This window comes from Prionailurus viverrinus, chromosome B1 (genome assembly GCF_022837055.1).
Source record: "Prionailurus viverrinus isolate Anna chromosome B1, UM_Priviv_1.0, whole genome shotgun sequence".
Lineage (NCBI taxonomy): Eukaryota > Metazoa > Chordata > Mammalia > Carnivora > Felidae > Prionailurus > Prionailurus viverrinus.
In genome coordinates this window covers 165,740,744-165,768,609 of record NC_062564.1, presented here as the reverse complement: position 1 = coordinate 165,768,609, position 27,866 = coordinate 165,740,744, and the positions used below count along the sequence as shown (strand labels likewise).

At 39.8% G+C, this 27,866-nt stretch overlaps 2 protein-coding genes across 3 annotated transcripts in view; one reads left to right on the top strand and one right to left on the bottom strand.

Moving 5' to 3' along the window:
• The window catches only part of NIPAL1 (NIPA like domain containing 1), a 56,900-nt gene extending 53,080 nt beyond the window's left edge, over positions 1-3,820 (top strand). The window contains exons 8-9 of the transcript XR_007151613.1: positions 2,152-2,330; positions 3,485-3,820. The gene's annotated coding sequence lies outside the window, so the exon portion shown is untranslated. The remainder of the gene's footprint in view (positions 1-2,151; positions 2,331-3,484) is intronic.
• Positions 1-27,866, bottom strand: part of TXK (TXK tyrosine kinase) — a 61,165-nt gene that overhangs the window by 7,868 nt on the left and 25,431 nt on the right. For both annotated transcript variants that reach the window (XR_007151611.1, XM_047856405.1), the window contains 7 exons: positions 26,999-27,053; positions 16,989-17,068; positions 15,687-15,814; positions 10,892-10,966; positions 7,389-7,560; positions 4,292-4,508; positions 1,349-1,413 (listed from right to left, as the gene is read on the bottom strand). Coding sequence is in view for 1 of the 2 variants with exons in the window: in XM_047856405.1 (XP_047712361.1) it covers positions 1,349-1,413; positions 4,292-4,508; positions 7,389-7,560; positions 10,892-10,966; positions 15,687-15,814; positions 16,989-17,068; positions 26,999-27,053 (792 nt within the window). In the remaining variant the exon portion in view is untranslated. The remainder of the gene's footprint in view (positions 1-1,348; positions 1,414-4,291; positions 4,509-7,388; positions 7,561-10,891; positions 10,967-15,686; positions 15,815-16,988; positions 17,069-26,998; positions 27,054-27,866) is intronic.

Here is a 27,866-nt window from a genome sequence, read left to right as displayed (position 1 = left end):
GAGCAAAACAGAGCCTGGGCCTCTTCCCCAGGTCAAGCCCCAGGAAAAGCAAAAAGAGTCCAGAAAATAAAGAGCTGTGGATGTGCTTAGGTAAATAGGGCCTTGGATAGATAGCTCCACGGGGTTTTCTAATCATGGCGAATTGCAGTATGATAGCCTCTTGCAGACAGAAATTTGGGATGAATCGACAGCCACCTGTGCAGATGTTCAGCCAAGGACAAAGCAGGAGGACAGTGGCTGCAAGGACGCCATTGCCAATGGATAACAAGGAGCAGACATGTCCTCTCTAATATGTGGCCCCAGGAAACATACAGAATTTGAATTTGACCTTGGAATCAGAGAGAATCCTGAATTCACAGGAATTAAGTTTTTAGCAACCTGAAGGAAAGGGGGCTCAAAATATAAATTGCATTGAGTTGTAGAAAATAAGGTTAGATTTTCTACACTTGAGTCGCAGTCTTTTAAAGTCAGCTACTACATTGGATAATAGAAATACATGATGGGGGTGCCTGGGTGGCTCAATGGGTTAAGCGCCTGGCTCTTGATTTCGGCGCAGGTCACGATCTCAGAGTTCATGAGTTCAAGCCCCACATCAGGCTCTGTGCTGACAGTGCAGAGCCTGCTTGGGATTCTCTCTCTCCCTCTGTCTCTCTCTCTCTTCCTCTCTCTCTCTGTCCCTCCCCTGCTGTCTCTCTGGAAAAATAAATAAACTAACAACAACAACAACAAAAAGAAATGCATGATGATGACACAGAAAAATCAGAGCTAAACAAATTTATTCTTTTTTTCTTTCAGAAATATACATATATCAGAAAAGCTTTTTTTTAAATTTTTTTTAACGTTTTATTTATTTTTGAGACAGAGAGAGACAGAGCATGAATGGGGGAGGGGCAGAGAGAGAGGGAGACACAGAATCGGAAGCAGGCTCCAGGCTCTGAGCCATCAGCCCAGAGCCCGACGCAGGGCTCGAACCCACGGACCGCGAGATCGTGACCTGAGCTGAAGTCGGCCACTCAACCGACTGAGCCACCCAGGCGCCCCAGAAAAGCTTTTTTTTAACCTTTTTATGATGATGAATAGATTGAGAAATATTATAAATTTTAAGATATGCCTGAAAATGACCTGAAAAAATATAAAAATAGTCCAAAATATCCATTTAACTCACAGCTAAAATTGGTTTATGTCCTAAAATTCAAAGCAGGGCAACAGGCCTAACAACCACATCAATACTTTCCTCACAGGAAAAAAAAAATGCTATTAACATTTTCAGTTTGTCAGTAGACAGATATAAGATTCCCTCTTATGAGTAAACAAACAAACAAACAAAAAATATATATATATCACGTACCTCGTCATTCCAAAGTCCGATATTTTCACTATACTTGCAGCACTGACCAAACAATTCCTTGCTGCCTATAAAAAGAAGAAAGGAATCCAAGTTTGAAGATAGTTTTTTCTTTCAAGAGTTTCTACTCTCCTTTTTCTTAGTTTATTTGGACCCCTACACTACTTTCCTGTATGAGCAGCCATTTTATTTTTATGGTGACACCTGTCAATGCCACATATGACTCAATATATCTGCCCTTACGTGATGGATTTTAATGATGCTTCAAAGAAACAACAAAAAGAAAAATTTTAATACTTTTTCTTCTAAAAGTTTTTAATTATTCGCAAGAAGTATCTTTGATAAATGGGGAGACTAAATCAAAGAGATGTTAAACTATGAATCCTGGCATTAAAATTAATGTGTATTTTTAGGGGCGCCTGGGTGGCGCAGTCGGTTAAGCGTCCGACTTCAGCCAGGTCACGATCTCGCGGTCCGGGAGTTCGAGCCCCACGTCAGGCTCTGGGCTGATGGCTCGGAGCCTGGAGCCAGTTTCAGATTCTGTGTCTCCCTCTCTCTCTGCCCCTCCCCCGTTCATGCTCTGTCTCTCTCTGTCCCAAAAATAAATAAACGTTGAAAAAAAAATTAAAAAAATAAAATAAAATAAAATAAAATTAATGTGTATTTTTAAATAATGCAGAGACAATGTATTTGATGCCAAAATAATCCATTTTCAGAGAGCTTAGTCAAAGAAAATCACTGATTTGGTATTTAGCCTCATGTAAATCAATCACTGTTTGATCTTTTTTTTTTTTTTCTCTTCTAAGCTCATATGTGGGTCAGCTAGTCCAAAAACAAAGGCAAGGAACTAAAAATGGTAAGCTAGGAGGAGTCAATTTGGAAGAGTTTCACAAATACCAGCAAGGATCTCAAAGCCAAACCACAAGGCAAGCCCTTGACAGGGAAAAGACTCCTGGTTAACTGATACATTTTAACTGGCATGAAGGTAAGTGGAATAGAACACAAAAGAAAGCAATCGAGGAAGAAAGCAAGGATAGGAGGACCTGAGAGAAGCCACTTTGGAACAAACAGAGTGACTGAGTTTTGAATTCTACTCCCTGTCAGAAAAGACCAACCTGCAGAGACTAGGAAAGTAAGCTAGGCGGAATTCATGCTATATCCATCCATTCAAAAATTTGCTCGATAGCTACTACGTACTGAAGATGGGGAAATGCGCCACGAGGGATACAGAATGATAATGTAGCTCTGGAATAGCAATAGTTAGCATTGCTGAGCTCGCTCTATGCCAGGAGCAGGTGGAAGGGCCTACACATATTAATGCATATAATTCCCCCAACAAGCCCATAGGAGGAAGCTGCTATAATTAATACCACTGTACTAGTTAACGAGTTTGCCCAACCTCACACAGCTAGTAAGAAACAAAGGTGAGATATTAACCCAGGCAGTCTAGCTCTAGAGCACTGGTTGTGAATCTTGGCTACGCACTGAGCTCACCAGGGAAATTTTCAAAAAATATTTATGGCTAGATTCTACCCCCAGAGGGTCTGATTTAATTGGTCTGGGGCATGGCCTGGGTATCGTGATGTTTTAGAAGTTCCCAGGTGATTCTAAGGCACAGCTAAATCTGAGAAAATTGCTCTGTACTCTGTGTTCTCATCACAGCTCAGAAGTCTAGGCATTGATATCAGGGAAATTAGAGTCTAATAGTTGTATAAACAATGTGAACAATTAACTATTATAGGAAGTGGTAAATAATAAATGCCATGAGAATGCTTCGTCACCTGTAAGTCCAGCAATAAGTGTGCTAAGGCCAATGAAGTTATGCCTCCTTTCTCTCCCTAGAATGCTCTAGCCTGAATGATAGATAATAAAGTCCCCCTGGTCACAGGAGGAAGTACAGGATGACCCCCTCGGTGATGATACCAGTGACATCTCACAGATTCTCAAGTTCTCGTTGGGGTTAATTTTTGGACTTAGAAATGAGACATGGAAAGGCAGAGGAGGAATAGTGTGAACATCATGAATAAATATGGAGTGGATACAAAATGTTTTTCCAGGCAAGGTAGCAAGGCAGGAAAGCAGAGCCATTAGCATTTGGGGCAAGACAAGCTTTCATTTTTTGTTTGTTTGTTTTTTTAGGACATAATGTTCCGAGTATCACAGAACAGAATGATTTGGCATTTCTCATCCTCCTCAGTCGTGCCGGCAATGCCACTGCGATACTGTGACAACCAAAGCACCTCCACATGGGGGCAGTTTCATCCCTGGCTGTTCTCCAGTGCCCGGCCGCGGGCCTGGCATATACTGCCATTCAATCCGTATTTGATCATTGGTTGAAAGGAAGAAAAGTGGAAGCAATGGAAGAAGACAGGGAAGGCGACAGGAAAGAAAAGTAAATTCGCTTTGGTTGGTTGGTCAGTGTGGTAGTTCATCAGTTCCAGGCATATTTAGAGTAACACCTTACTTACTTACTTACTTACTTACTTACTTACTTACTGCTGCAGCATTAATGAGTAATTAAAAAGAAAGCCACAAGTCCCAGAGAATTACATGAATAGGAAAGCATTTAGAAATGAAGCCAAAGGTATTTTATCGAAAACATTCAAAGTCCTTGGGGAGCCTGGGTGGCTCAGTTGGTTAAGCATCCAACTTTTGATTTCGGGCTCAGGTCATGACCTCAGGGTTCATGGGTTCAAGCCCCGCAGGGCTCTCTGTGCTGACAGTGCGGGGGCTACTTGGGATTCTCTCTCTCCCTCTCTCTCTCTCTGCCCCCCCCCCCCCCCAGTAATGTTCTCTCTCTCTCTCTCTCTCTCTCTCTCTCTCTCTCAAAATAAATAAATACATATTTAAAGATAAATAAGTAAAATTAAATATTGAAAGTCCTCAAGTGTCCTGATCTTCTGAAAGGCCACACGTAAAACATCAGCGAGTTTGCGGGGTACTTACTAAATCCCGATGAATAAAGCGGCTCCTCTCCAGATACTCCATTCCCTCACAGACATCCTGGCACATGCTCAGCAGCATTTCCTTCCGCAGCGCTCCCCTCCTCTCTCGGAGATAGCTCAGCAGGCAGCCGTTCTCCATGAACTCCGTCACGATGTAGAGGGGCTTCTGCTGAACGCACACTCCGTACAGCTGGACCAGCCTTGAGTGCGATAATTTCCTGGTGAGGAAGAGCACACACGCGCCCGTGAGCGGATTCGTGTCCGATTCGAAGCGCTTAGACTCCGTTGGTGAAATGTACCAACTCTGCATTATTGTCAACAACGAGATACGCGAAAAACCCAGCCCCAGAGAACGTGGAAGTTTCCTTTCCACCGTGCGCGCTGGATAAGTGGGGTCAAGAGTTCAAGCGGTACTTCCCAAGTCCCTACAGAATATTACGTGCTCCCATATTGTTTTTTTTCTGCTTTCCATCCTGTAAGCCCCTTGCCTCCTCGTTGCTACTTTTCCTTGCTCAGGTCTTCGCAAGAGTTCCTGTTCCTGAGGTTTCAACTTTTCTAACTGCGGCTGCTCAGGCAAAATTTCCATACAGACAGAAGGGAGGAAACAGTGATTGATGCGTAAGAAAGAAAGAAGAAAGAAAAAGAAAGAAAGAAAGAGAGGGAGGGAGGGAGGAAAGAAGGAAAGAAGGAAGGGAGGAAGGAGGAAAGAAGGAAGGAAGGAAGGAAGGAAGGAAAGAGAGAAGGAAAGAAAGAAGGAAAGAAAGAAAAGGAAGAAGGGAAAGAAAGAAAATTAAATGATAAAGAATAAAGGCATTTAAAAAAAAAGAAAATTTCAGACAAAGTTGGAGACTGAAAAATACCTACCAACATGAAACCCTTCTCTGTATTCAGCAATCCAATCACCACACACACACACACACACACACACACACACACACCCTTGAAAGTTGCCTATTAAAATACATACAGGAAAAATAAAATAAAATAAAATACAGAATTCTTTAGTTATCTAAACTTCAAAAGTTTACTGTTTCTTCTGGAGTATGTAGCATTCAATCATGGAAAATAATGTTCAAGTTAATGTTTATAATTTTAGAAGATGTGTAACAAGCCAATTTCTCTGTCACTCAGAAATAACTTGAAATGTTACCCCTTTTCATTTATAGAGGTAAAATAAAATCAATGACTTGGGAGGATTATTTACCTTAAAATAATGTATGTGAGTGATTAATTGACATCTTACCATATAAGTAGCATGCAAAAACACTTCCAGTCAGTAGAAAAAAGACATTCAGAGAATCTATACATGATTTTCATCTGTAGATATGTATCTTAAATACGTATATTTTGTCTGATTTATCTTTCTAATTCATAAAGTATACTTTCAGTTAAGGGATGCAATTTACATGTATGCAGAATAATGGCGGGAAAGTCATTCTTAAAATGGAACATTAACTTGCCATAAGAAAACCACCACACTGACACCCACATACAAACATCTGAGAATTGAAACATTACACTATGTTTGTTTAGCAAGATCACTGGAGCAGCAACAAATACATTGATGAACTAACACAGGTGATATAGTAGAAAGCCAATCAAACATGGCAGAGGAGACATCCTGGAGGAGGTGACATTTAAACTACACACTTACAAAAAGGAGGTACTACTATATTACCAAGATGTGTATGCTTCACAGAGCTCAATGCGTGTCAGTATATACTTTTTTAAAGATGACTGTATTTGCAACAGGATGTTAGAAGGAAATTTTTCTGCCTCACTTTAAAAACATCAGGAAAAAACAGACTGTTCAAACCCAACAGTACATTATGTTCACCTGAACTGACTTAAAAATAAGCCCTTAGCTTCATTCCTGCCTCTGTAAACTTCCTGGAGCTATCGTTATTTCCCCCACTCCATGGATCTTCCACTGTCTTCAAAACATCTTCCCCAACAACCTTAACCCCAAATGCCCAGTAGGGCTTGAACCTTTCAAGAATCCTCTCAACGTGACATTGGACATCTCTAATTCTTACATTTCCTAGGAATTCCAGTATAGGCTTCGACTTCCCCTGAACCACATGTCTCCCAGTCTTTCTTTTCTTATCACACCTATCTAATCAACACAGAGGAATATAATGTTTTGTCTCTCCTTCAGATACAGGAAAACTAGGGTCTGATGCCAATGGTATCAGGGAACACATTCCAGACAGATAGCTGCCTGGGGTAATCTAGGGGCACGAAATCATCTTTGGGGAGCTGCTATGACTGGAAAATGTGTTTAATATAACTTCTCCTGAAATTAATTTTACTATAAGTGGATGGGAAGAATATTTCGATAGGACACTTGGGGTATGGGTTGAGAGCTCCAAGAGGCAGCATTGCTCTGTCTTTAAAGGAGAATGGGTCCAGTTATCGATTCTGGTTTCTTTGTTTGTTTGCTTGTTTTCCATTGAGGTCTGCAAGTTTAGAACAGAACGTAATTGCTTTGGAGAACAGAATCGAGGTGACACCATCTGGGGTTTTCATTTTTCACCACAATGCTACTCCCCATTGTTGAACAAATACTTTCTTTATACCAAATTATCGGCTTGTCCTGATCCAACCCAGATTACAGATGTAAGACACATATTCAACTAAGTCAAAATGCTGATCTGAGAAATCACAGAAGTCAGGAACAGTGTCCAGGGGGCCACAAAGAGCCACTTCTGTTAGAGCTCAGGATTCTTAAATTCTCTGAAAGCAAATACTTTACCCTTATATTACCATTTAGACAAAATCAACATTTTTGCTTCCAGGAAAAGCAAAAAAGAAAGTCCTGTAAAGACTTGTCACTTTCATGGATTATCTCACTTAATTCACATGTTGATGCAGTAACGAAGGTATTGTTATCCCCATTTTACAGGTGAAGAAACTGAGGCTCGGAAAGGTGAAATAACTCACTCAGGTCACACAGAGGTCAAATAATTTGCTCAGGTCACACAACTAGCTTGGGCAGAGTTGTGACACAAATCCAGGTGTAACTGCTCCAAACTCCGTGTTCTTTCCATAACACCAGAATGTTGCATGAAATTGATCTGGGTGTTGCTTGTACTTACGTCATCACTTTAGCCTCTTCAATGAAGTCTTCTTCAGACATGGAGCCTTCGCTGATGGCCTTGATAGCTACCTGGATGTGTGCTCGCCATTGCCCCAAATGGACTACTCCAAACTGACCGCTTCCAATCTCCTTCACAAGCGCCAATTCAGCGGGATCTATCTCCCACTTTTCTAGAAAAGTAAAACATCCATGTTATAAGTAGGGGAAATTTTTAGAGCTGGAAAAGATTTAGGAATTATCTAGACCTATTCTATTCTTTTACAAAGAGGTTAAAAATGTTATAAATGAGTGGAACAGAACAGTAACCATTTTTAATACCCTCACTGTGGTTTTCATGTGTAATTCCAGAATTCAAGCTTCAAGATATAAACTTGACTTACTTAAAGAGGAATTATGGATATCAAAACATACGTTCTCTTTCCAGAGGGACACAGGATGAAATGCAACACTTTGCCTTTCTAAAACAAACCTACCAAAACTACACCTGGGCCCTAAGATATGTATGTCCCCATCTGGTTTTGTCCTGCTGAGTAAACTTGTGAGGCACATAACATTTGGTCCCCCCCCAGTCCCCCCCATTTCACCTCCTTCTGTTGTTCCTCTGCCCACTCCCACCCCCAAAGGGCTTTTCTGCCTTGGTGTTTTCTCCTTAGGAAAAAGTCTAACAAATTCATCTAATAAATAAGGCCAGTGTTTAGGATTCTAACTCACATGTATCTATGTTTGAAGTGAAATTTGTGGTATGGTATATTTGACTTCCATAGAAGTAAATGAAGAAAAAAGAACTGTTTTTAAATTAACCCACTTATGGGTGATGGGCATTGAGGAGGGCACTTGTTGGGATGAGCACTGGGTGTTGTATGTAAGCCAATTTGACAATAAATTATATTTAAAAAAATAAATAAAAATAAAAATAATCTCAAAAAAATAAAAAAATAAAGTGAAGAAAACACACACACACACACACACACACAAATTTCGTTATCAAGTAACAAAAAATAAAAATAAAACAACCCTCTTGACAATCCGTTTTAGTATCTCCTTTTATATTGCAACACCGCCATCTGCTGGAAATTTAGAATAATGCAGTTTAAAGAGTTGTAAAGGCCAACTTTGCAAAGTGCTCTCCCTCCGGATAGCAGGTGTTTTATTTATTTTTTATTTTATTTTATTTTATTTTATTTTTTTATATATGAAATTTATTGTCAAACTGGCTTCCATACAACACCCAGTGCTCATCCCAAAAGGTGCCCTCCTCAATACCCATCACCCACCCTCTCCTCCCTCCCACCCCTCATCAACCTTCAGTTTGTTCTCAGTAGCAGGTGTTTTAAAAGTAACATGAGAAAAAAAAATTTTTAATAAATAAATAAAAGCAACATGGGAGAATATATTTATGACCTTGATATTGGCAAGAATTTATTCAACATAATATAACCATAAAGGAAAATATTGACAAATTACACTTCATAAAAATTCTATCAAATACACCCCATTAAGAGAGTGAAAAGGAATGGGGCACCTGGGTGGCTCAGTCGGTTGAGCATCCAACTTCAGCTCAGGTCATGATCTCTCAGTTCCTGAGCTCAAGCCCCTCATCGGGCTCTGTGCTGACAGCTCAGAGCCTGGAGCCGACTTCGGATTCTGTGTCTCCCTCTCTCTCTCTCTGCCCCTGCCCCTGCCCCTCTCTCTCTTAAAAATAAATAAGTATTTTAATTTTTTTTTTCAACGTTTATTTATTTTTGGGACAGAGAGATACAGGGCATGAGTGGGGGAGGGGCAGAGAGAGAGGGAGACACAGAATCGGAAACAGGCTCCAGGCTCTGAGCCATCAGCCCAGAGCCCGATGCGGGGCTCGAACTCACGGACCGCAAGATCATGACCTGGCTGAAGTCGGACGCTTAACCGACTGCGCCACCCAGGCGCCCCAATAAATAAGTATTTTAAAAATTTTTTAAAAAGAGAGTGAAAAGGAAAGCCACATATTGGGAGAAGATATTTCTAAAATGCATAGCCAGTAAGGAATTCGTATTCAGAATATGAAAAAAAAATCAGAAAAAGGCAGATAATTATATTTCTAAGAGTTAAAAAACTTGAATAGAGTATGCTCTCACAAGAGGGTATACCCAAATGGCCACTAAATTGATCAAAATAATTAGTCATCAGGGAAATGCAAATTTAAACCACAATGAAATACGATTACTACACATGCCAGATTGGCTAACGTGAAAACCAAAGAAAAGAATCCACAGGAATGACTAAACATTAGCAAGGGCAAAGGTGTGGAGCACCTGGAACTCCCATATGCTATTGATTGAAGTGTAGTTTGGTATAAGCTGTTTGGAAAACTAACTAAATCTGAATGGGTACACGCTCTATGACCCAGTAATTCCACTCTTAAGTATATATCCAACATTGGTGGAGCTTACATGACTACTGAACCTCATCAAAAGACATGCAAGAATGTTCATAATGATATTATTTATGTGGTAAAAATTGGTTACAAGCCAAATGGTCATCTAAAGAAGGATGGGTAAATCCACTGTGGTATAGTCACGCAATGTCATACCGCACCACCACGGAGATGAGCCAACCACACCCAACACCATGGGTGAAGAGGAAGAAGCCAGACACAATACACGGTACTGTGTATTATTGTGTATGGTGCCTTATTCCATTTAGATAAAGTAATCAAAACCAGGCAAAGCTAAGTGAGCTATAGAGTTATGAGTTGTGCACTGTTCTATATGTTAAAAAAATTTTTGAAAAGTTTATTTTTTAAAAATTAAAACTTAATGCTTAACTTAAATAAATTGCTAATGGCACAGAACTTTTATTATGTACATTGCATTTAGGGACAGAGAATAACCTAGGCATCCCTAATACCCTGAAATCACTCTCCCATCCCAATTAAAATAGAGACCCTGGGTCCTGGTTACCCGTTACGTGATATAATTATCTTACCGGCTTCTCAGTACATTCTGATTCACACTAATGAGAGGAATGTAAGGGAACATTGGGTCACCAAATTACAAAACAGAATTCTTTGGCTCTTATTTATTCTCAACAGATTTGCAAATACTCATTTGCTAGAAAATGGTTCGAATCAAACTTTCTACAAGTTCTATTTTTAAAAGGGGAAGAGGAGACATTTAGCAGGTCTTTTTAGCAGGTTCTCTTGGGGAGCAGTCATTTCCCAGCCACGCTTGTACCCAGAGAGCAATAACTCAAACACCCAAATAAAAAGAATTCTAATGTACCAAAAGAGCGCCTGCTAATGTACAGTGAAATTTGAAGCAATATCGAAACGGTTCTTGCCAAAGTTCAAGTTGCTCTTAGGAGATGCATATACTTCACTATCTCAGAAGGAGGATTCCAACTTTGAGAAGAAACCTATCTAGGTATCTCAGAAAAGCTAAGAATTTAAAGAACGCCGAGGGAACTTGGGGGAGATTCTTTCCCAGATTTGAGGCTGCACTTGAGTCCACGTGCATACATTACCATAGCTGAAACCCGCTGTGGCTGGCAAACAGCTGCCCATCAGTCCAACTGGGTAGCGGAGACGGGTCATGAGACCTGGGGAGGAAGAGGAATCAGTATTTCAAGTCTAGTTACTAATATAAAAGAAAAAAAGAAAGCAAATACAATAGAAGACAGTGCCATTCTTCAAATAAATTAGGCCAAAATTTAAAAAAAAACAGTATTTACATCGATCTATTTGTTTATTTTCCCCATTTTCACAAAATAATATTTGGACACACATTATACATGATATACCAGAGCTACATCATTATCATTCTGGTGAACACCTTTGCAAAAACCTCCAAATTTGTATTTGAAAGCATATATGCACCCAATGTTTCACAGAAAAGTGAATGTTTTGCTATAAGCTGTAAAAACACTCAATATGTCATTGATATATATTAATAACTATAAACAGAGCTTTTTCTAAAATTTCACTATTGTAAAAGACGCTGTATGTTTTGAACATAAATTTTTATGTACCTCTCAAATTATCATCTTAGAATAAATTCCTGAAAATGTGACTTCTTGATCAAAGCATGTATAAAAAAAAAAACGCACTAATTCATTCAACCACCAGTAGTATTGAAGTGGACCCATTTCCCAACCCTACTTTTCAAGAATTGTTTTTTTCTAAAAAAAAAAAAAAAAAAAAATGGTAGAGTAAATGAGACTTCTTTTGATTGGGTCCGTATGTAGTATTCTGTATCATCAATTTCATTTAGTTCAACAAGCATTAATTATTTCTTTAATATTTCTTTGGGGCCTGCTTTGCACCAACCATTAACTAACTGGTAGGAGACAGCAGTGACTAAGACAGTGATGTTCTTTGCTCCCACAGAGCCTACATTGTAGTGGGGGAAGAGAAAATAAACAAATGCATGCACACACAAGAGAAAGCAGAAGATGAGTACACGCAGAGTACCTGCAACAGAGCTTCTATCGAATGGGTGCTCAGGGAAGGCCCTTCTGACAAGATGGCAGCTATGCTGACATTCATTGACAAGGAACCGTCTTACAAAGATTAGGAGGAAAAACATTCCAGGCAGATGGAACAGCATGTGCAAAGGCTAAAAGAAACAAACTTGGCCAGTATAAGAACAGAAAGAAGCATCACTCAGTGCCTACTGTGTGCAAGACACTCTTCTAGGTCGACCTCAAAGACAGACGGTAGCTAGATTTATTATGGTGATCACTTTGTTATTTATACAAATGTTCAATCACTACGTTACATAATCGAATATACTACTGTATGGCAACCACACTTCAATAAAACAAGCTTTCTAATGACTGAGAAGAAAGAGAAGGAGGAGAAGGAGGAGGAAGGGGAGGAGGAGGAGGAGGAGAAAGAGCTATCTATCAAGGAGAATGCAAGCATCTCTTGAGACTCCTATGTTTCCAGCCCCTGTAATGGACAGAATGATGACAGCATCATCTGAGACAGACAACAGGAAGCGGAGCAGGTTTGGAGGGAAAGCAGTGATTAAGATGACAAGTTCCATCTCATCACTGAAGTTCAGGGCCTGTGGGATTGCAAGTGCCTAGGACTACCAGGCAGAAGAATTCTGCCAAGGGAAATGTCTAGGGTGAGAAGAGAAGTGATTGGGGACAGATCCCTGCAGACACCAATGTTTAAAGAAGAGTAGAATTAAGACTCATTGGGAAGACCTCTAAGGAATATCTGAGTTCAAGAACAAGAAAGTGCAGGGTCAAAGTATCTGGGAAGTAGGGAATTTCAAGGGGTGACACTGCCAAATATAGCAGAGAGGGCTTGAAAATACAAGAACTAAAAAGCATCACCCTATAGGTCAATACGGGCATCACTGGTAAAACATAGGGCAATGGAAGCAGAAGCTACATTGCACGTGTTTAAAAAGCAAATGGAGGGGCACCTGGGTGGCTCAGTCTATTGAGCGTCCAACTCTTGATTTCGATTCAGGTCATGATCTCTGGTCATGAGATTGAGCCCCACGTGGGACTCCACCCTGGGTGTGGAGCCTGCTTCACATTCTCTCTCTCCCTCTGCCTTCGGCCCCTCCCCTGCTCACACTGTTGCACTCTCTTTCTCAATCGCTCTCTCTCAAAAAAAAAAAAGCAAATGGAAATGAGCAAGTGGAGACGGTAGATGTGGACATATTTTTCCAAAAAGCATGACTTAGAAGAGTAATGTCGAAAAGAAGAAGAAAGGACCAAGGGAGGGCTTGGGGTTTTTTGCTTTTTGAATAATAAAGCCTTAAGCACGTTTCCAGTCTAAAGGGAGAAGTTCAGAGGAAATGTAAGAGATACAGGAGAGAAAGGAAGGGGAGACGGTGGTTGGTCCCAGCAGGAGAGGAATGGAGGGAACAGGGGCACAGGCTTGTCCCAACCACTCCTGGAGGGAGTGAGGGGAGGAGGGTAAGCCTGAGGGAGCTCCTGTCTGCTGGCTTCAGTTTTCTTAATGAAGTGGACAGCTAGGGATTTGCTGACAGGGCAGTGGATAATATTGGAGAAGGAGTCTAGAGGAGAACGGTAGAAGTTTGAAGAGAAAGCTGGAAAGGATATTAACCAGTGACTTTGAAGACCTAATTGAGGTTAGAGCCCTCATCAAGCTGGGACTCTATAACACATTGTCCAAATAAGGAACATAATGAGGAATTTCTTTGCGATCCTAACACTTCCCTCTAATTTCAAGATTCTTATTTGCTAAACATTTTTATTCTGTGATTTACTACCAGTGGTTTAATGATAGTCTCTCTCTTTGACAGCAAGAAGTCTGTCACTCTCGTGGCATTGTCCCTGCTTCTGGCAAAGAGACAGATTGTCATGAACCAAATTGACCAGAAGTCAACAAGTAGACAGGATAGTCATGGGCTCTGATTCACAGCCTTTTCTGAAACTGGCCCTCCAAAGTACCCTCCAATGGTATGGTTCGTCTCTTTCTGGAGGATACAGCAGTCATTTAGTGCAGACTGTGGAGCCAGGGGGTTCGATGGTTCCAACTGTTTCAAAGATTTTTTTTTGAGTTCAAATCTCAGCACAATTATTAACTATGCAATCTTGAGTACAACTCATCCCTCCATTTCCTCATCTGTAAGATCGAGATACTGACAGAACCTACTTCATAGGGTTGTTCTGAAGATTAAATAAATAAATACACATGAAAGCACTCAGAACAGGGTCGGGTCCAAATTAAGTCTTCAGTAAATGCCAGCTATGTCTGCGTTCCCAGGGCTCTCCTCTTATCATCCTTCTTTTCTTGTTTTCTTATATCTTTTTTGCTTTCTTTTCTCTCTAATAAGCAGCAGCCATAGTTGTAAGTGTTGCTTTTCTTGATGTTTCGCTTGATCTTTTAAAGATGATCCGTGTGGTATTTGATACATTATAAGAATAATTTATGTCCATTCAAACGAAAATACCAAACCTTAAAGCCATCTATACGGCAGAAAATCAAAGCTGTCCTTACCCCCAGTGTCATTCCCCAGAGGTAAGCATTAAGTTTGTAGTCTGTTATAATCTTGTTAGTTTGAAAATTATTACATAAAATTTAACAGAATTTTTCTACGCATACATATTTTTAAATCTTCTGTTACAAAAGTGGCACTATATTCTCATAGACTGCTTTGCACTTTTTTTCTCTTTACTAAACAACTTATCACTAACATCTTCTCATGTCAGCACATCCTGAGCTACCTTAGTATCTTTCTTTTAACCTCACCACCATAACCACTCTGTTTCTCAAATTTTGTCTTTGAAGGGAAGGGAAAGAGGAGTATGAAGAAAAAAAACTCAGAACTGATCTCCTTATTCTAAGGGTTTCCATCTCTAGACACAAATATGTCCTCCCTCGCCCCACTCAGCCTCGCTGCTACTTCCTCTCTAACCAAACCCCCAATGACCATCTGGAATATCCATGCAGACTCATCCCATAAATGGATAAAAATTTCCTTGGACTTATTCTTGGTATTTAGAACTAGTGTCAAGGAAAAGTGGCCACTTTCCAAAAGGGATTTTTTTGTGTGTGTGTCAACACAACTTTTCATGAGAGAAATCTTAAAAAGTATTGTAAGACCAGAAGTCAAAACAACATGAAAAGTTACAGTGGGTTCCAAATTCCATAACGTTGAGGTAAGAAGATCCCCCTATGAGTTCAAAGTGGTCCAATACAGGTTGAGTGAGGGCTGAAGGCCAGAGCTGTGATTGAAATTGTGGTGGAACTTACTGGAATCCTGTATCTTTCCATTGATGATATGTTTGCAAAAATAGCAACTACTGCAAAGAACACCTGGGGACGGGGGTTCCATGATGCTTCTGCCTATTTAAGCCACGTTGTAATTTAAGGGCTGCATCCTATATAATTTTTTTCTGTCCTCCAAATAAGAAAGAACAGAGAATGAGCCATTTAAGGGTAATTGTCTATACAACTGAAGTAGAGAGCAAACTTATGGGGGCAAAGAGAAGGAAGCATGATTATTTAGGATATTTGAAATTCTATTACATTTAGCCGTGTGTAAATTTCAGAAACAAATGCACTGATAATTAAATTGCCTTTTGCTTCTCTGCCATCTATCATTTTTCTAACCTGGCAGAAATGTAAAGAATCAACTTACCTCTTGTCGCCTGACTATGAAAACAAAGAAGCATCAATAAGGAGAATTGTTCAGAATACCGGTTGTATTTCAGGCTCTCACATATTTCTGCAGGGGCATTTGCTCCTGTTAAGTGTCTGAGACCACAGATGCATTGCCTGTCTGGGGCCTGGCTCGCTGACTCTCCCAGCCTGTTGCCCCTGACTTACCTGCTGCATTGTGTTGGTGATACCAGATCAACTCGGGGATTGACTGAAAGAGGTGTCTTTCAGCCACATACCACTGTCCTGAGTCGTTCTTTTTAATCTGATAATGTTTGATGGTAGCCTCCATATTTCTACAATCAATAAAATGTGAATTGGTAAATAAGCAAAAGATCCGTTTGGAACGAAGTCAGTTCATTAAGCAACAGGGACTCCGCCTGTAAAACTTTTATCTTACAAACACTATACACTGCAGAGTGGGTTGGATTCAACAGATGCCTCACTACCCCTGGGTAAATGCCTTAGCTATCTTATTGGGGCCTTAGATTCGAACATAACTTCAGCCAAAGTTGTCTGATTGACAACTCCAATGTCCGAAAAAGTAGAGCCCACTAGGGACACTTATACACATTTGCTGAATATCAAGTATCAGTTCAATAAATGAATGAACGCACTGTGAGGGATGCAAGGATATAGGAAACAAAGAAAGGGGGAAAGCCGATAGAGGGTGTATTGATGAGCAAGTTTACGATGAGTTCCTAGGGCTCTGGAAAGCTATGAGAGACTGTGGAACACATCTGAGAGTTGCCCCACTAAAGTGCAAAGCAGCTGAGGAGCTAATCTTCCATTCCTCATTGATAGAGGGGCACTCCTAGGATGCTAACTCTCAGGCACTTCCCGTCTACCCATGGGGACCACGAGTTCCCACAGCCAGAGAACATCCTCAGGCAGAAAGGCATGGGAGGCGAGCTGAGTGCAGAACTCTCTACAGGTAAACGCAAGGTAAACCAGTGGATATGAGGAAAGCATCACCAGTGTCTGCTACAACTAAGCCAACTTCCTCACGGTTGAGAAAAAGAGATGGGAGAAGTCACATAACTTATCCAATGTCATACACAGAGCTGGTTAGGGATGCAACTTGAATAGATTGGTTGTACTAACTTCCAAGCCATCAAGCTTCTATACCAAGATTTCACTTTCTCCATGTGACAGTGTCTCCGTAAGACAGAGTGTCCCAAGGACTGTTATCTCTAAAGTGAACAAAATCACACTTGCTTCCCTTCCAGCTCTAGGGCGCCTGGGTGGCTCAGTTGGTTACGCGTCTGACTCTTGATTTTGGCTCAGATCATGATATCAGAATTCGTAAGTTTGAGCCCCACATCAGGCTCCGTATTGATAGCACGGAACCTTCTGGGCATTCTCTCTCTCCCTCTCTCTCTGCCCCATCCCCCGCACACATGCATGTGTATGAACTCTCCCCCCACTCTCTCAAAATACATAATTCAACATCAAACAAAAATTGCTTACCTTCTGTCTCTTATAAACACAGAAATCGTGTAGGATCCCAAATGTCTCGAATCTCTGACAATAAATGCACCTTCTTTAGACTGCAAAACAAGACATTGTGTGTACAAATTTATTCCTCACTAAGAAGAAAGACAAACGTACATCTCAGGAACAAAATCCAAACTGTACCGACTTAGTGTAAGTGGATGAGATTGTTTTCACAAATATATGCAATCTTATCTCCCTTATATGTGAAGAAGTCACACCTATAAAATAATTTATATTGTATACAAATACATACATCACCCCTATATAATTGGGACAAGAATTTGTAAAGTATGAGTGTTTTTACAAGTTTGCTCCTGATTGCTCTGAGAAAAATTCTGCATTTGACAACCTTGTACCCCACCATTTAGTTATTTTTTGTTATATTGGTCAAGATAATAGATAATTGGTCAAGATAATAGCTGATGAATAGGAAGCACTCAAAGACAGATTGACAGGTGGTATTTTGGAAGAAAAAGAACAAGATGGCTGATGGAGTGAAGGAAGCAGGGAGAAATACATCTGGAAAGGCAGGGAATGGGCAAAGTGAGCAGAATTCATGATAGGGATGGAAAGAGAATAAACTTTGAGGGAGTCTGGAAAGAAGGGCAGGGGAGCCATTTTAGTTGCTGCCAGAGAGAAGCAACTCTCATGGGAGAGACGAGAAGAGAATCAGCAGGAGAGAAGAATATCGTAAGGTTGATGTTAGGTTATGAATTGGATTCCACCTGACAGACATCCTCTGGGAAACTCCAATACAGCTGTAAATTGGTTTTCAATGACTTTGAATGTTGCACTGTTTGGTTTGGGCTGTTTGTTTGATATCGTAAAGAGTTTTCACCTTTACCGAGTGTTACCCTGGCGGAGGGGGAAATATCTCAGAAGCTTGCCAAACCTGTGAAAGTTTACACTTATGAAGTGTCAATACGTTGCTTGAGACCTGCCCAAACCAAACACAATGGTGTGACCCCCAAGGTGAACACAATACATCAAACAGAGTCTCCTCTTCCTTCCAGATGCTTACCAAGGAACAAGCCTCATTTTCTGGCCAAAAGTTTCAAACCAAAAACTCTCATAACCATTTAAAAGAATCAAAATCTAGGGGCGCCTGGGTGGCTCAGTCAGTTAAGTGTCCGACTTCAGCTCAAGTCATGATCTTATGGTTTGTGAGTTTGAGGCCCGCGTCGGGCTCTGGGCTGACAGCTCAGAGCCTGGAGCCTGCTTCAGATTCTGTGTCTCCTTCTCTCTCTGGGCACTCATGCTCTGTCTCTGTCTCTGTCTCTGTCTCTGTCTCTCTCTCAAAAATAAATAAACATTTAAAAACTTTTTAAATAATAAAAATCTAGCTTTTATTGAATTCCTACCATGTCCAAGGATTGTGTTCCATACCATAGGGGACACAAATGGAAAAGACTAAGAGGTAAAAAGCAAAGTTGTATGTACAGTATATATATGCATATATAATACGCATATAATAAAGTTGTATATGTAGTGACCTCTTCTTCAAAGTGAAAAGAGAACAAACAGCAACCATGGCAACAAAGCAATAAAAGTAGGAATTCATAACAAGCTCCAAAGGAGAAAGCTACTACTAGGTAAAGTTCTCTTTGATATAACTCAACGAAATCCAAATAAAAATGAAAACATCTAGAAAACAATAAGGGGACGCCACATATCGGAACCTCTGCTATTCAAATAGTACTCAGTCTAATTATTTATATCAATAAATGAAGGAAATACAAAAATAAATGTACCCACCTTAAGCATTTAGGATAAGAACCAAGTAAAGTAAAAGAAGAAAGTGAATAAAGACAAAGCAGAAAGGAACAAATTATAAAGGCAACAGTGTAATTAAGATAGTAATTAAATACAAAATCTGGTTATATAGGGAAAAACAATGAAATACATAAATTGTTAACCAACCCAACCAATAAATAATGGGGAAAATCTATCAAAAACTAAGCCACAAGGATCCAGAAAAAATAAAATAAAATAAAAGAATCATCTTGACTCCACACATTTGAACTTGAACGAAATGAGTAATTAAGTAGCAAAACACAAAATTTATCAAAATTGATTTCAGACTATCTAGAAATGTTAATAGACCTACTGAACGGGAAAACAGATGAGGTTTTAAAAGAGCTGCAATATTAAAAACATCACAGTGACACATTGTAATATTACATGATCCCAGAGCACGTGGAAAGAAAGACTTCTAAATTTTTATATAAAGTGGGTTTACCATCAACACCAACAACACAGCAAAGACTGTGCACCAAAAGGGAAAATTACTAACAAGTCTCACTCGTGTCCACACAAAAATCCTAGCCGAATACTAAGAAACTGAGTCCAATCACACGGGGAAAGAATAACATACCATGACCAAGAGGGATTGCATACAGGAATACAAGAGTACTTGAATATCAGGGATTTTATTCATATAATTCAGCCTATTAATAGATCTGAGGATAAAAATCCCATAAACATCACCGTAGATGTTGAAAGGGCATTTGAAAAATTTCCATTTCTAGTATCAGCTGTCTTTATTTTATTTTATTTTTAATTTTTTTAACGTTTATTTATTTTTGAGATAGAGAGAGACAGAGCACGAATGGGGGAGGGTCAGAGAGAGGGAGACACAGAATCCGAAACAGGCTCCAGGCTCTGAGCTGTCAGCACAGAGCCCGACGCGGGGCTTGAACTCACGGACCGCGAGATCATGACCTGAGCCGAAGTCGGCCCCCCAACCGACTGAGCCACCCAGGCGCCCCTCAGCTGTCTTTAAATTCTCAGTAAAATAGTAATATATATGCACTTCCTTACCATAGCCCTTATTTACATTAGTCCCAAGTCCAGCATTAAGCTTTCTGTGCAAATCATTCCAACTAAAATCAGGAAAAAGAAACACCCCACTGTCAGCACTGGTGTTTAATGTTGCTCTGAGATACCAGCTAATGCGATTAAATGAGAGACAAAAAAAAAAAAAAAAACAAAAAAACAAACCAGACAAGATATACTGGATTAAATTGTAAAAGAGGAAGGGCACATAGGTGGCTCATTTGGTTGAGAGTCCGCCTCTTGATTTCAGCTCAGGTCGTAATCCCAGAATCATGGGATCAAGCCTTGTGTCAGGCTCGGACCCGAGCGTGTAGCCTGCTTAAGATCCTCTCTCTCTCCTTCTTCCCCTCCCCTGCTCGCTCACACATGCTTTCTCTCTCTCTCTCTCAAAAAAATTGTTTTAATTAAAGTAAATTGTACAAGAGGGTTTGAAATTATCACTGTTTGCTGTTGATAAGATTCTCTACCTGAAACCCGGGAGAATCAACTAAAAAACTACTACAAACATTTTTTTTTTAATTCACCAAAGTCATCAGTTACAAAATTAACACAAAACTCAAGTTTTTTCACAGGTTAAAAAAAAAAAAAGATACACTCATTTACAGTAGCAACAACAACAAAAAATACCTTAAAATAAACTTAAAAATTTGCGAGAGCTAAATGAAGAAAAATTTTATTTTATTTAATTTTTAAAATATTTTTATTTATTTTTGAGACAGAGAGAGACAGAGCATGAGCAGGGGAGGGGCAGAGAGAGAGGGAGACGCAGAACCCGAGGCAGGCTCCAGGCTCTGAGCTAATCAGCACGGAGTCTGACGCGGGGCTCGAACCCACAGACTGTGAGATCATGACCTGCGCTGAAGTTGGACGCCCAACCGACTGAGCCACCCAGGCACCCCAATGAAGAAAAATTTTAAACGCTCCTAAAGAATACAAAGATGTTTCCTCCTCTCATTGGTTTTCAATCCACCAAGATTTATTTTTGCTTGAAGTAGGGACCTAGTTTTAATTTTTTCTATATGAATAATTAATATGTGGGTCCCAGAACAAATTGGTCCCCAAACTGTACTGATTTGTAATGCCCAAACAATTTTCCCTAAATTACTCTGTAAATTTAGTGCACCAGTAGGAAGCTTTTATAAACTGGGCAAAGTAATTGTGAAGTTCATATGTATAAAATGTATCTTCAGAATATTTCTGAAAAAGAATAATGAGGGAGGTGAGCCACACTAAAGAAAGCCTCAGTATTTAAAACAGATAAAGGCATCACATAAATAGACAAGAGGATCAACGAAAGCAAGTAGTAAGTCCAGATGTAGTGCAACATAGGAGTTGTGTTTCTAAGGAAAGTGGCGTCTCAAATCAATGCAGAAAAGATAGACACTTGGTAACCATCTAGAAAAACAATAAAATCGGATCCATACCTCACTCTGTGTCAGGAATAACTACAAATTATTCAAACATGCATACATTAAAAATAAGACCACTAAGGCAATCAAGAAACATGGGGAAAATTTTTACAATATTTTTATAATATTTTTTATAAGACAATTCTAACTTGACACTAAAGCTTTGCAAAAAATCGTCTGATAAATTCAAACACAAAAAATTCAAGTACCATTCATGGAAAAAGGTAGTATTAGAACTGAAAAATTAGGGGCGCCTGGGTGGCGCGGTCGGTTAGGCGTCCGACTTCAGCCAGGTCACGATCTCGCGGTCCGGGAGTTCGAGCCCCGCGTCAGGCTCTGGGCTGATGGCTCAGAGCCTGGAGCCTGTTTCCGATTCTGTGTCTCCCTCTCTCTCTGCCCCTCCCCCGTTCATGCTCTGTCTCTCTCTGTCCCAAAAATAAATAAACGTTGAAAAAAAAAAAAATTAAAAAAAAAAAAAAAGAACTGAAAAATTGGGAAGAGTATTGCCACATATCACAAAGAGCTAATTTCCTTAATATAGCTGCAGAGGTCCTACAAATTGTGAGGAAAGCATTTTTTAAAAAGCCCACTGAAAATTTTGCAAAGGATATGAACAGACCGCTTCCAGAAAAGGAGAGACAAATATATAAAATTTCATATATACGGAGATGCTTAACATTCCCAGGATAAGAGAAATGTAGCTGAGGGGCGCCTGAGTGGCTCAATCAGTCAAGCGTCTGACTTTCACTCAGGTCATGATCCCATGGTTGACGGGTTTGAGCCCCATGTCGTCCGGCTCTGTGCTGACAGCTCAGGGCCTAGAGCCTGCTTCCAATTCTGTGTCTCCCTCTCTCTCTCTGCCCTTCCCCTGCTCATGCTCTGTCTCTCTCTCAAAAATAAATAGATGTTAAAAAGAGTTTTTTAATAAAAATAAGTTTTTAAAAAGAGAAATGTAGCTGAAACCTACACTGATATGAGATGTCAGAGAGCAAAGATCCATGTGTTTCATTAAACACTTGCTGGGAAGGTTGTGGGGCAAATAAGCACTCTCTTACGTTTCTAGTAGAAATATTAATTGTACAACTATAGAGGGTAATTTAATGTCCACCAAAATTAGAAATGTACATTCCCTTTGACCCAGAATTTCTATCTTGGGTGATTTATCCTACATATATACTCATAAAAGTAGTATAGTACTTAGATTTCCGTTAAAATTTTTAAATAATTTGTGATACATCCAAAGTAAGAAATACTATGCATGTGTAGAATGAATGAGGACACTTTTTGTGTGCTGATGTGAAAAGATTCCTTCCCAATATATATTGTTAAATGAAACAAGTAATGTACACAAGAGTATATATATTACTATTTGTGTAAAAATAACACTATAAGAAAACATGTTTCTATTTGTGTACGTATTAAATATTTCTGAAAAAGCACAGAATAAACTAATAATAGAAGTTTGTCTATGGAGAAGGGAATTGGTGGCCTGGGGACAAGGATGGAAGAAAACTTTAGAGTCTTTTGATTTTTAAACCATATGAACATACCGACTATTGAAATATGACATAAATAAAATTATAAGGTACCTCTATAAAAATGTATGCAATAAATTTGAAAATAAATATAAAATAGGCAATTCTCCACATAACTATAAATTATCAAACATCTCAAAAAAGAAAAGGAAATTAAATCAGTAGTTGAATATCTGAAAAAGCAGCATGTCCAAACTATTTCATGAGAGATATATGCAACTTCAAGAACAAATAACCTGCATTCAATATACACTATTTTCAAGACTGGAAAAAGAGACAAAACCTCATGTCCTACTTCATTTTATGATGCTAGCATAGCCTTTATACTGAAACTAGGCAAAGAGAGTGGGAAATTGGGAGCCAGGCTCCCTTGTGAACATAACAGGACAAATGCTAAATAAAGTATTAGGAAACCCAAACCAGAAATATAAATGTGGTAGGGTCCCCTTCCTAAGGAAAGGAAAAAAACCTCAACCTGGCTATATGCATACATGTCAACATCCCTCACGACCTTGTAACATGAGGCCACTTGATCAGACTGCATGTTTGTATGTTGCCATATATAGGAGACAAAGAATTTTTAAAAATACATTAAAAAACTACGCCACGTGGTGCTCGGGGCTCAGTTCTTCGGGTATGAACCCAACGGAGCGGTGCCGGCAGGAATAAAGTTGTTTCCAGGAAAGAAAAGCCTCAGTGTCACGACTCTCTGTGTGAGAATCCTGCCACATATATATTTTTTAAATGCCTCGTGACCGGAGCACCTCAGTGGCTCAATCAAGCATCCGTCTCTCGGCTTCGTGACTTTGAGCTCCATGTTAGGCCGCGTGCTGATGGTGCAAAGCCTACTTCGGATTCTCTCTCTCCCTCCCTCCCTCTCTCTCTCTCTCTCTCTCTCTGCCTCTATCTCTGCCCCTCCCCTGCTCACCCTGGCTCTGTCTCTCTCGAAATAAATTAATAAACATAAAAAAATTTAAATGCCTCATGACCATTAGGTTTTAATCCAGGTACTTTAAAAAAACAGAAAATAAAGGGGCGCCTGGGTGGCTCAGTTGGTTAGGCAACTGACTTTTGCTGAGGTCATGATCTCACGGGGCTCTGTGCTGACAGCTTAGAGCCTGGAGCCTGCTTCAGATTCTGTATCCCCCTCTCTCTCTGTCCCTCCCCTGCTCGTTCTCTGTCTCTCTCTGTCTCTCAAAAATAAATAAACGTTAAAAATTTTTTTTTTCATAGAAAATATGTAAATTACAAAAATATTTTAAGATACATTTTAAAATATCCACACACATAGCACACATAAACACACATTTTAGATTAAGACCTAAGAACGAACAGCAAATCTTTAAGGCATTTAAAAGAAAATATAAACTTCCTTTATTACTTCAGAAGAGAGAAGGATTTATTATACTAAAAAAGGAAAAAAAAGGAGAGAGATCATAAAAACTGAAAAATTTGACATTAACATCTTTTAAAGTGTAAAAATAAGAGCATGAAAAAATTTTAAGCCAGAAATGAGAAGAATATGGTGGTAACCTAAAAGACAGGTTTTCAGAATATACTTTTTAAATACATATTAATCAGTTAAAAAGGCAAACAGCACTGCAATATAGAAAAATGAGCAAAGGATATTAGCAGTCATGTAACAGCAGAGGAAGCCCAACTCGCCAACACACACATAAAAAGTCATTCAATTGAACTGTCGATCAAGGAAATGCACATTTTAAAATACATGCACAGGGGGCCCCTGGGTGGCTCAGTCGGTTAAGCGTCCAACTTCAGCTCGGGTCATGATCGCGCACAGCTCGTGAGTTCGAGCCCCACGTCTGGCTCTGAGCTGTCAGCACAGCTGGAGCCTGCTTCAGATTCTGTGCCTCCCCCTCTCTCTCTGCCCCTCTCCCATTTGCACTCTGTCTCTCTGTCTCTCTCTCTCTCTCAAAAATAAACAGACATTTTAAAAAATTGTATTAGGAAAATAAAACATATATACAATTTCTCAGTGAATTGAAAAAAAGTATGAAGTTACCAACTGTTGGCCAGAATGTAAGGGGCCAGTTTTCTCATTCGTTGTGAGAGCGTAACTTAGGACAAGCACTTTGAATCATGATTCCAAAACATCTTTAATGTTAAATCCACACGTAGACTCTGATCAGGTCATTTCTGGGCATAACAAGAAAAATCCTTGCCCATGGGTACAAGATGACCTGTACAAGAAAGTTCTTGGCAGGCTGTTGGTAATACTAAGAAGTTAGAAACAATTTGAATGTTTATAAATACATTTTGGTATACTCATAATGAAATAGTATACAGCAGTTAAAGGAATGTGCTTGATCTTTATATACCCATGTGAATAAAACTGAAATACAATGTTTCATTAAAAATTGGGGCTCCTGGGGGCGCCTGGGTGGCGCAGTCGGTTAAGCGTCCGACTTCAGCCAGGTCACGATCTCGCGGTCCAGGAGTTCGAGCCCCGCGTCAGGCTCTGGGCTGATGGCTCGGAGCCTGGAGCCTGCTTCCGATTCTGTGTCTCCCTCTCTCTCTGCCCCTCCCCTGTTCATGCTCTGTCTCTCTCTGTCCCAAAAATAAATAAACGTTGAAAAAAAAAATTGGGGCTCCTGGGTGGCTCAGTGGGTTAAGCATCTGACTTCAGCTCAGGTCATGACCTCAGTTTGTGAGTTCAAGCCCCACATCAGGCACTGTGCTGACAGCTCAGAGCCTGGAGCCTGCTTCAGATTCTGTCTCCTCTCTCTCCGCCCCTCCCCCGTTCATGCTCTGTCTCTGTCTCTCAAAAAAACAAATAAATAAACGTTAAAAAAATTTTTTTAATCAACATACATATGATCTCCTTATGTGAAATGTTAAAACACATAACATGCACATATATATGATAAAATATAATGTGCACATATATATACACATATATATGATAAAAATATAAGCACATGGACACAATGGGATCACACCCTTCTATTGTGATTGCCTCTGGAGAATGGGCGGCATGAAACAGATGAGAGAAGGGATAGGTTTCAATTGTATCTGCTGTGTTTTATTTTGTTAAAGAATGTTCCTGCCCAATGTTGCTATTTGTGATATCTGGGTTTTAGGTACATGGGGGTTTGTGCAATTTGCTCTTCTAGTCTTTGTAGGGCGGTGCGCCCCTGGCTCTGTTGTGACTTCCTCTCAGCTGCAGAACCTCTCAGGCTGACCCTGCACAGCCCATGTGATCTTGTGGCCATATCGCCTGTGACTAACTTGCTTGCCATGGGCCTGTTTGAGACCTTGCCTGCTCCAGTTCTGCCTACGTGTCTATTCTAGACCTACTAACATCTCTTTACAGAAGTCCACCTGCTGTCACCATGCCGGATGAATACTACATTTGCTGCCACACCCCACTTCCTCCTAGCTAGAGAAGCCAGGCCTGACCTCCAACCTCTGTCCCCATCACCAGCTGAGACTGGGTCTGTGTCCCTCAAACTCTGTCTATCCCCCTGCTAGTTAACTGGACCTTCTCTGTGTCCTGAGCCATTCCTGGCATTGACTTTTTAGTTACAGAACTGATTCTTTCTCACTCACATTTCTAGATTTCCTCAACATCCGACAGCAGTATAAAATGACACACACATCTTCCCTAGTTTCTAGGTTTGACTACTTTTACCCACAGTTCACACTTACCGTCCGTTGGAAACTGCATGCAGTTCTGTTTTGTTTTGACCTAAAAGTGCAGTTTTGATCTGAGTTTGATATTTTGGTTCCCCCACTCTTCCTTTTGTTCCCAAAGAACAAAGAAAGTGCAGCACTGTGTATTTTTCTATATTTGTGTTTTTAAGAAGCCTTAGCTAAGCTCATAAAGACAGTGTATATTTTGCTGCCTGATATGCAGAGGCATATAGGCAATTCAAATATAGACTCTTCTAGCAGAACGCACTTTGAAGTGAATGAGCAGTTTCAGTACGGTGGAATTGAAATCATTTCAGGAAAAAAACATTTCTCAAATGACAGTGAAAGTCCATGAAAAACATGATCTGATACAAATACATCTGCTTTCCAACGTATCAGACAATGTGCAGTAGACATAAAGTTGTAATAATATTTTAGAGCTATAAAGAACAGGAAGAAAAAACTTTCTAGTTGGGTCACGTCTTCATAATGCCCATCTCTCAGAAATTCTGAAAATATTCACAAGCTATTTGTTAATACATTGAGTTACCTCTTGTCTCAAAATACGTTCTGCCTGATTTCTGGTGATGTTTCTGTGGTACCACCTGTAAAAGCGATAAAAATACTTTAAAATTTTTATATTCCATTTTTTTTTTACCGAAAAAAAATCCCTTCATTTCCTTCATTACTAAGAACTTTACTCCAGAACTGATTTTAGAGAGTTAATTCCAATAAACAACAATGTACTGTTATGTGTCATTGATTTAAGGTAATATAGTTCTACTAATTGTAAGCCAAAATCTAATTTCTTCTACCACATCTTAATTCCACTTTCGGAGGGGTATATGGTTTTGGGTGATTTAATCTCCTGAAAATTTCCTTGAAAGGTATGTGATTAAGAAGGCATCATTTTTGGGGCGCCTGGGTGGCTCAGTCGGTTAAGCAGCCGACTTCAGCTCAGGTCATGATCTCGCGGTCCGTGAGTTCGAGCCCCATGTCGGGCTCTGTGCTGACAGCTCGGAGCCTGGAGCCTGTTTCAGATTCTGTGTCTCCCTCTCTCTGACCCTCCCCCGTTCATGCTCTGTCTCTCTCTGTCTCAAAAATAAATAAAGTTCTAAAAAAAAAAAAAAGAAAAAGAAGAAGGCATCATCTTCAATAAACATTTACTGAGCTTTAATAGACAAACTAAAAAATACCCATTTCTTTCTTTGTTCTCAGGAACTTCCTATTTGCACGCTTTTATATGTGCTATGTTCCCTTTCCCAAATTAAAACTAACTCTGACCCAGTTGTTATGTTAACTGTATGTTAACTCGTAGTGAAGTTAGTGGTTTAATAACGTAAACAGAACAACTAGTATGTTGCCCTATTTCACACACCCTCTTGTTCCCCTCTCATACAAAGATTCGGCCACACTGG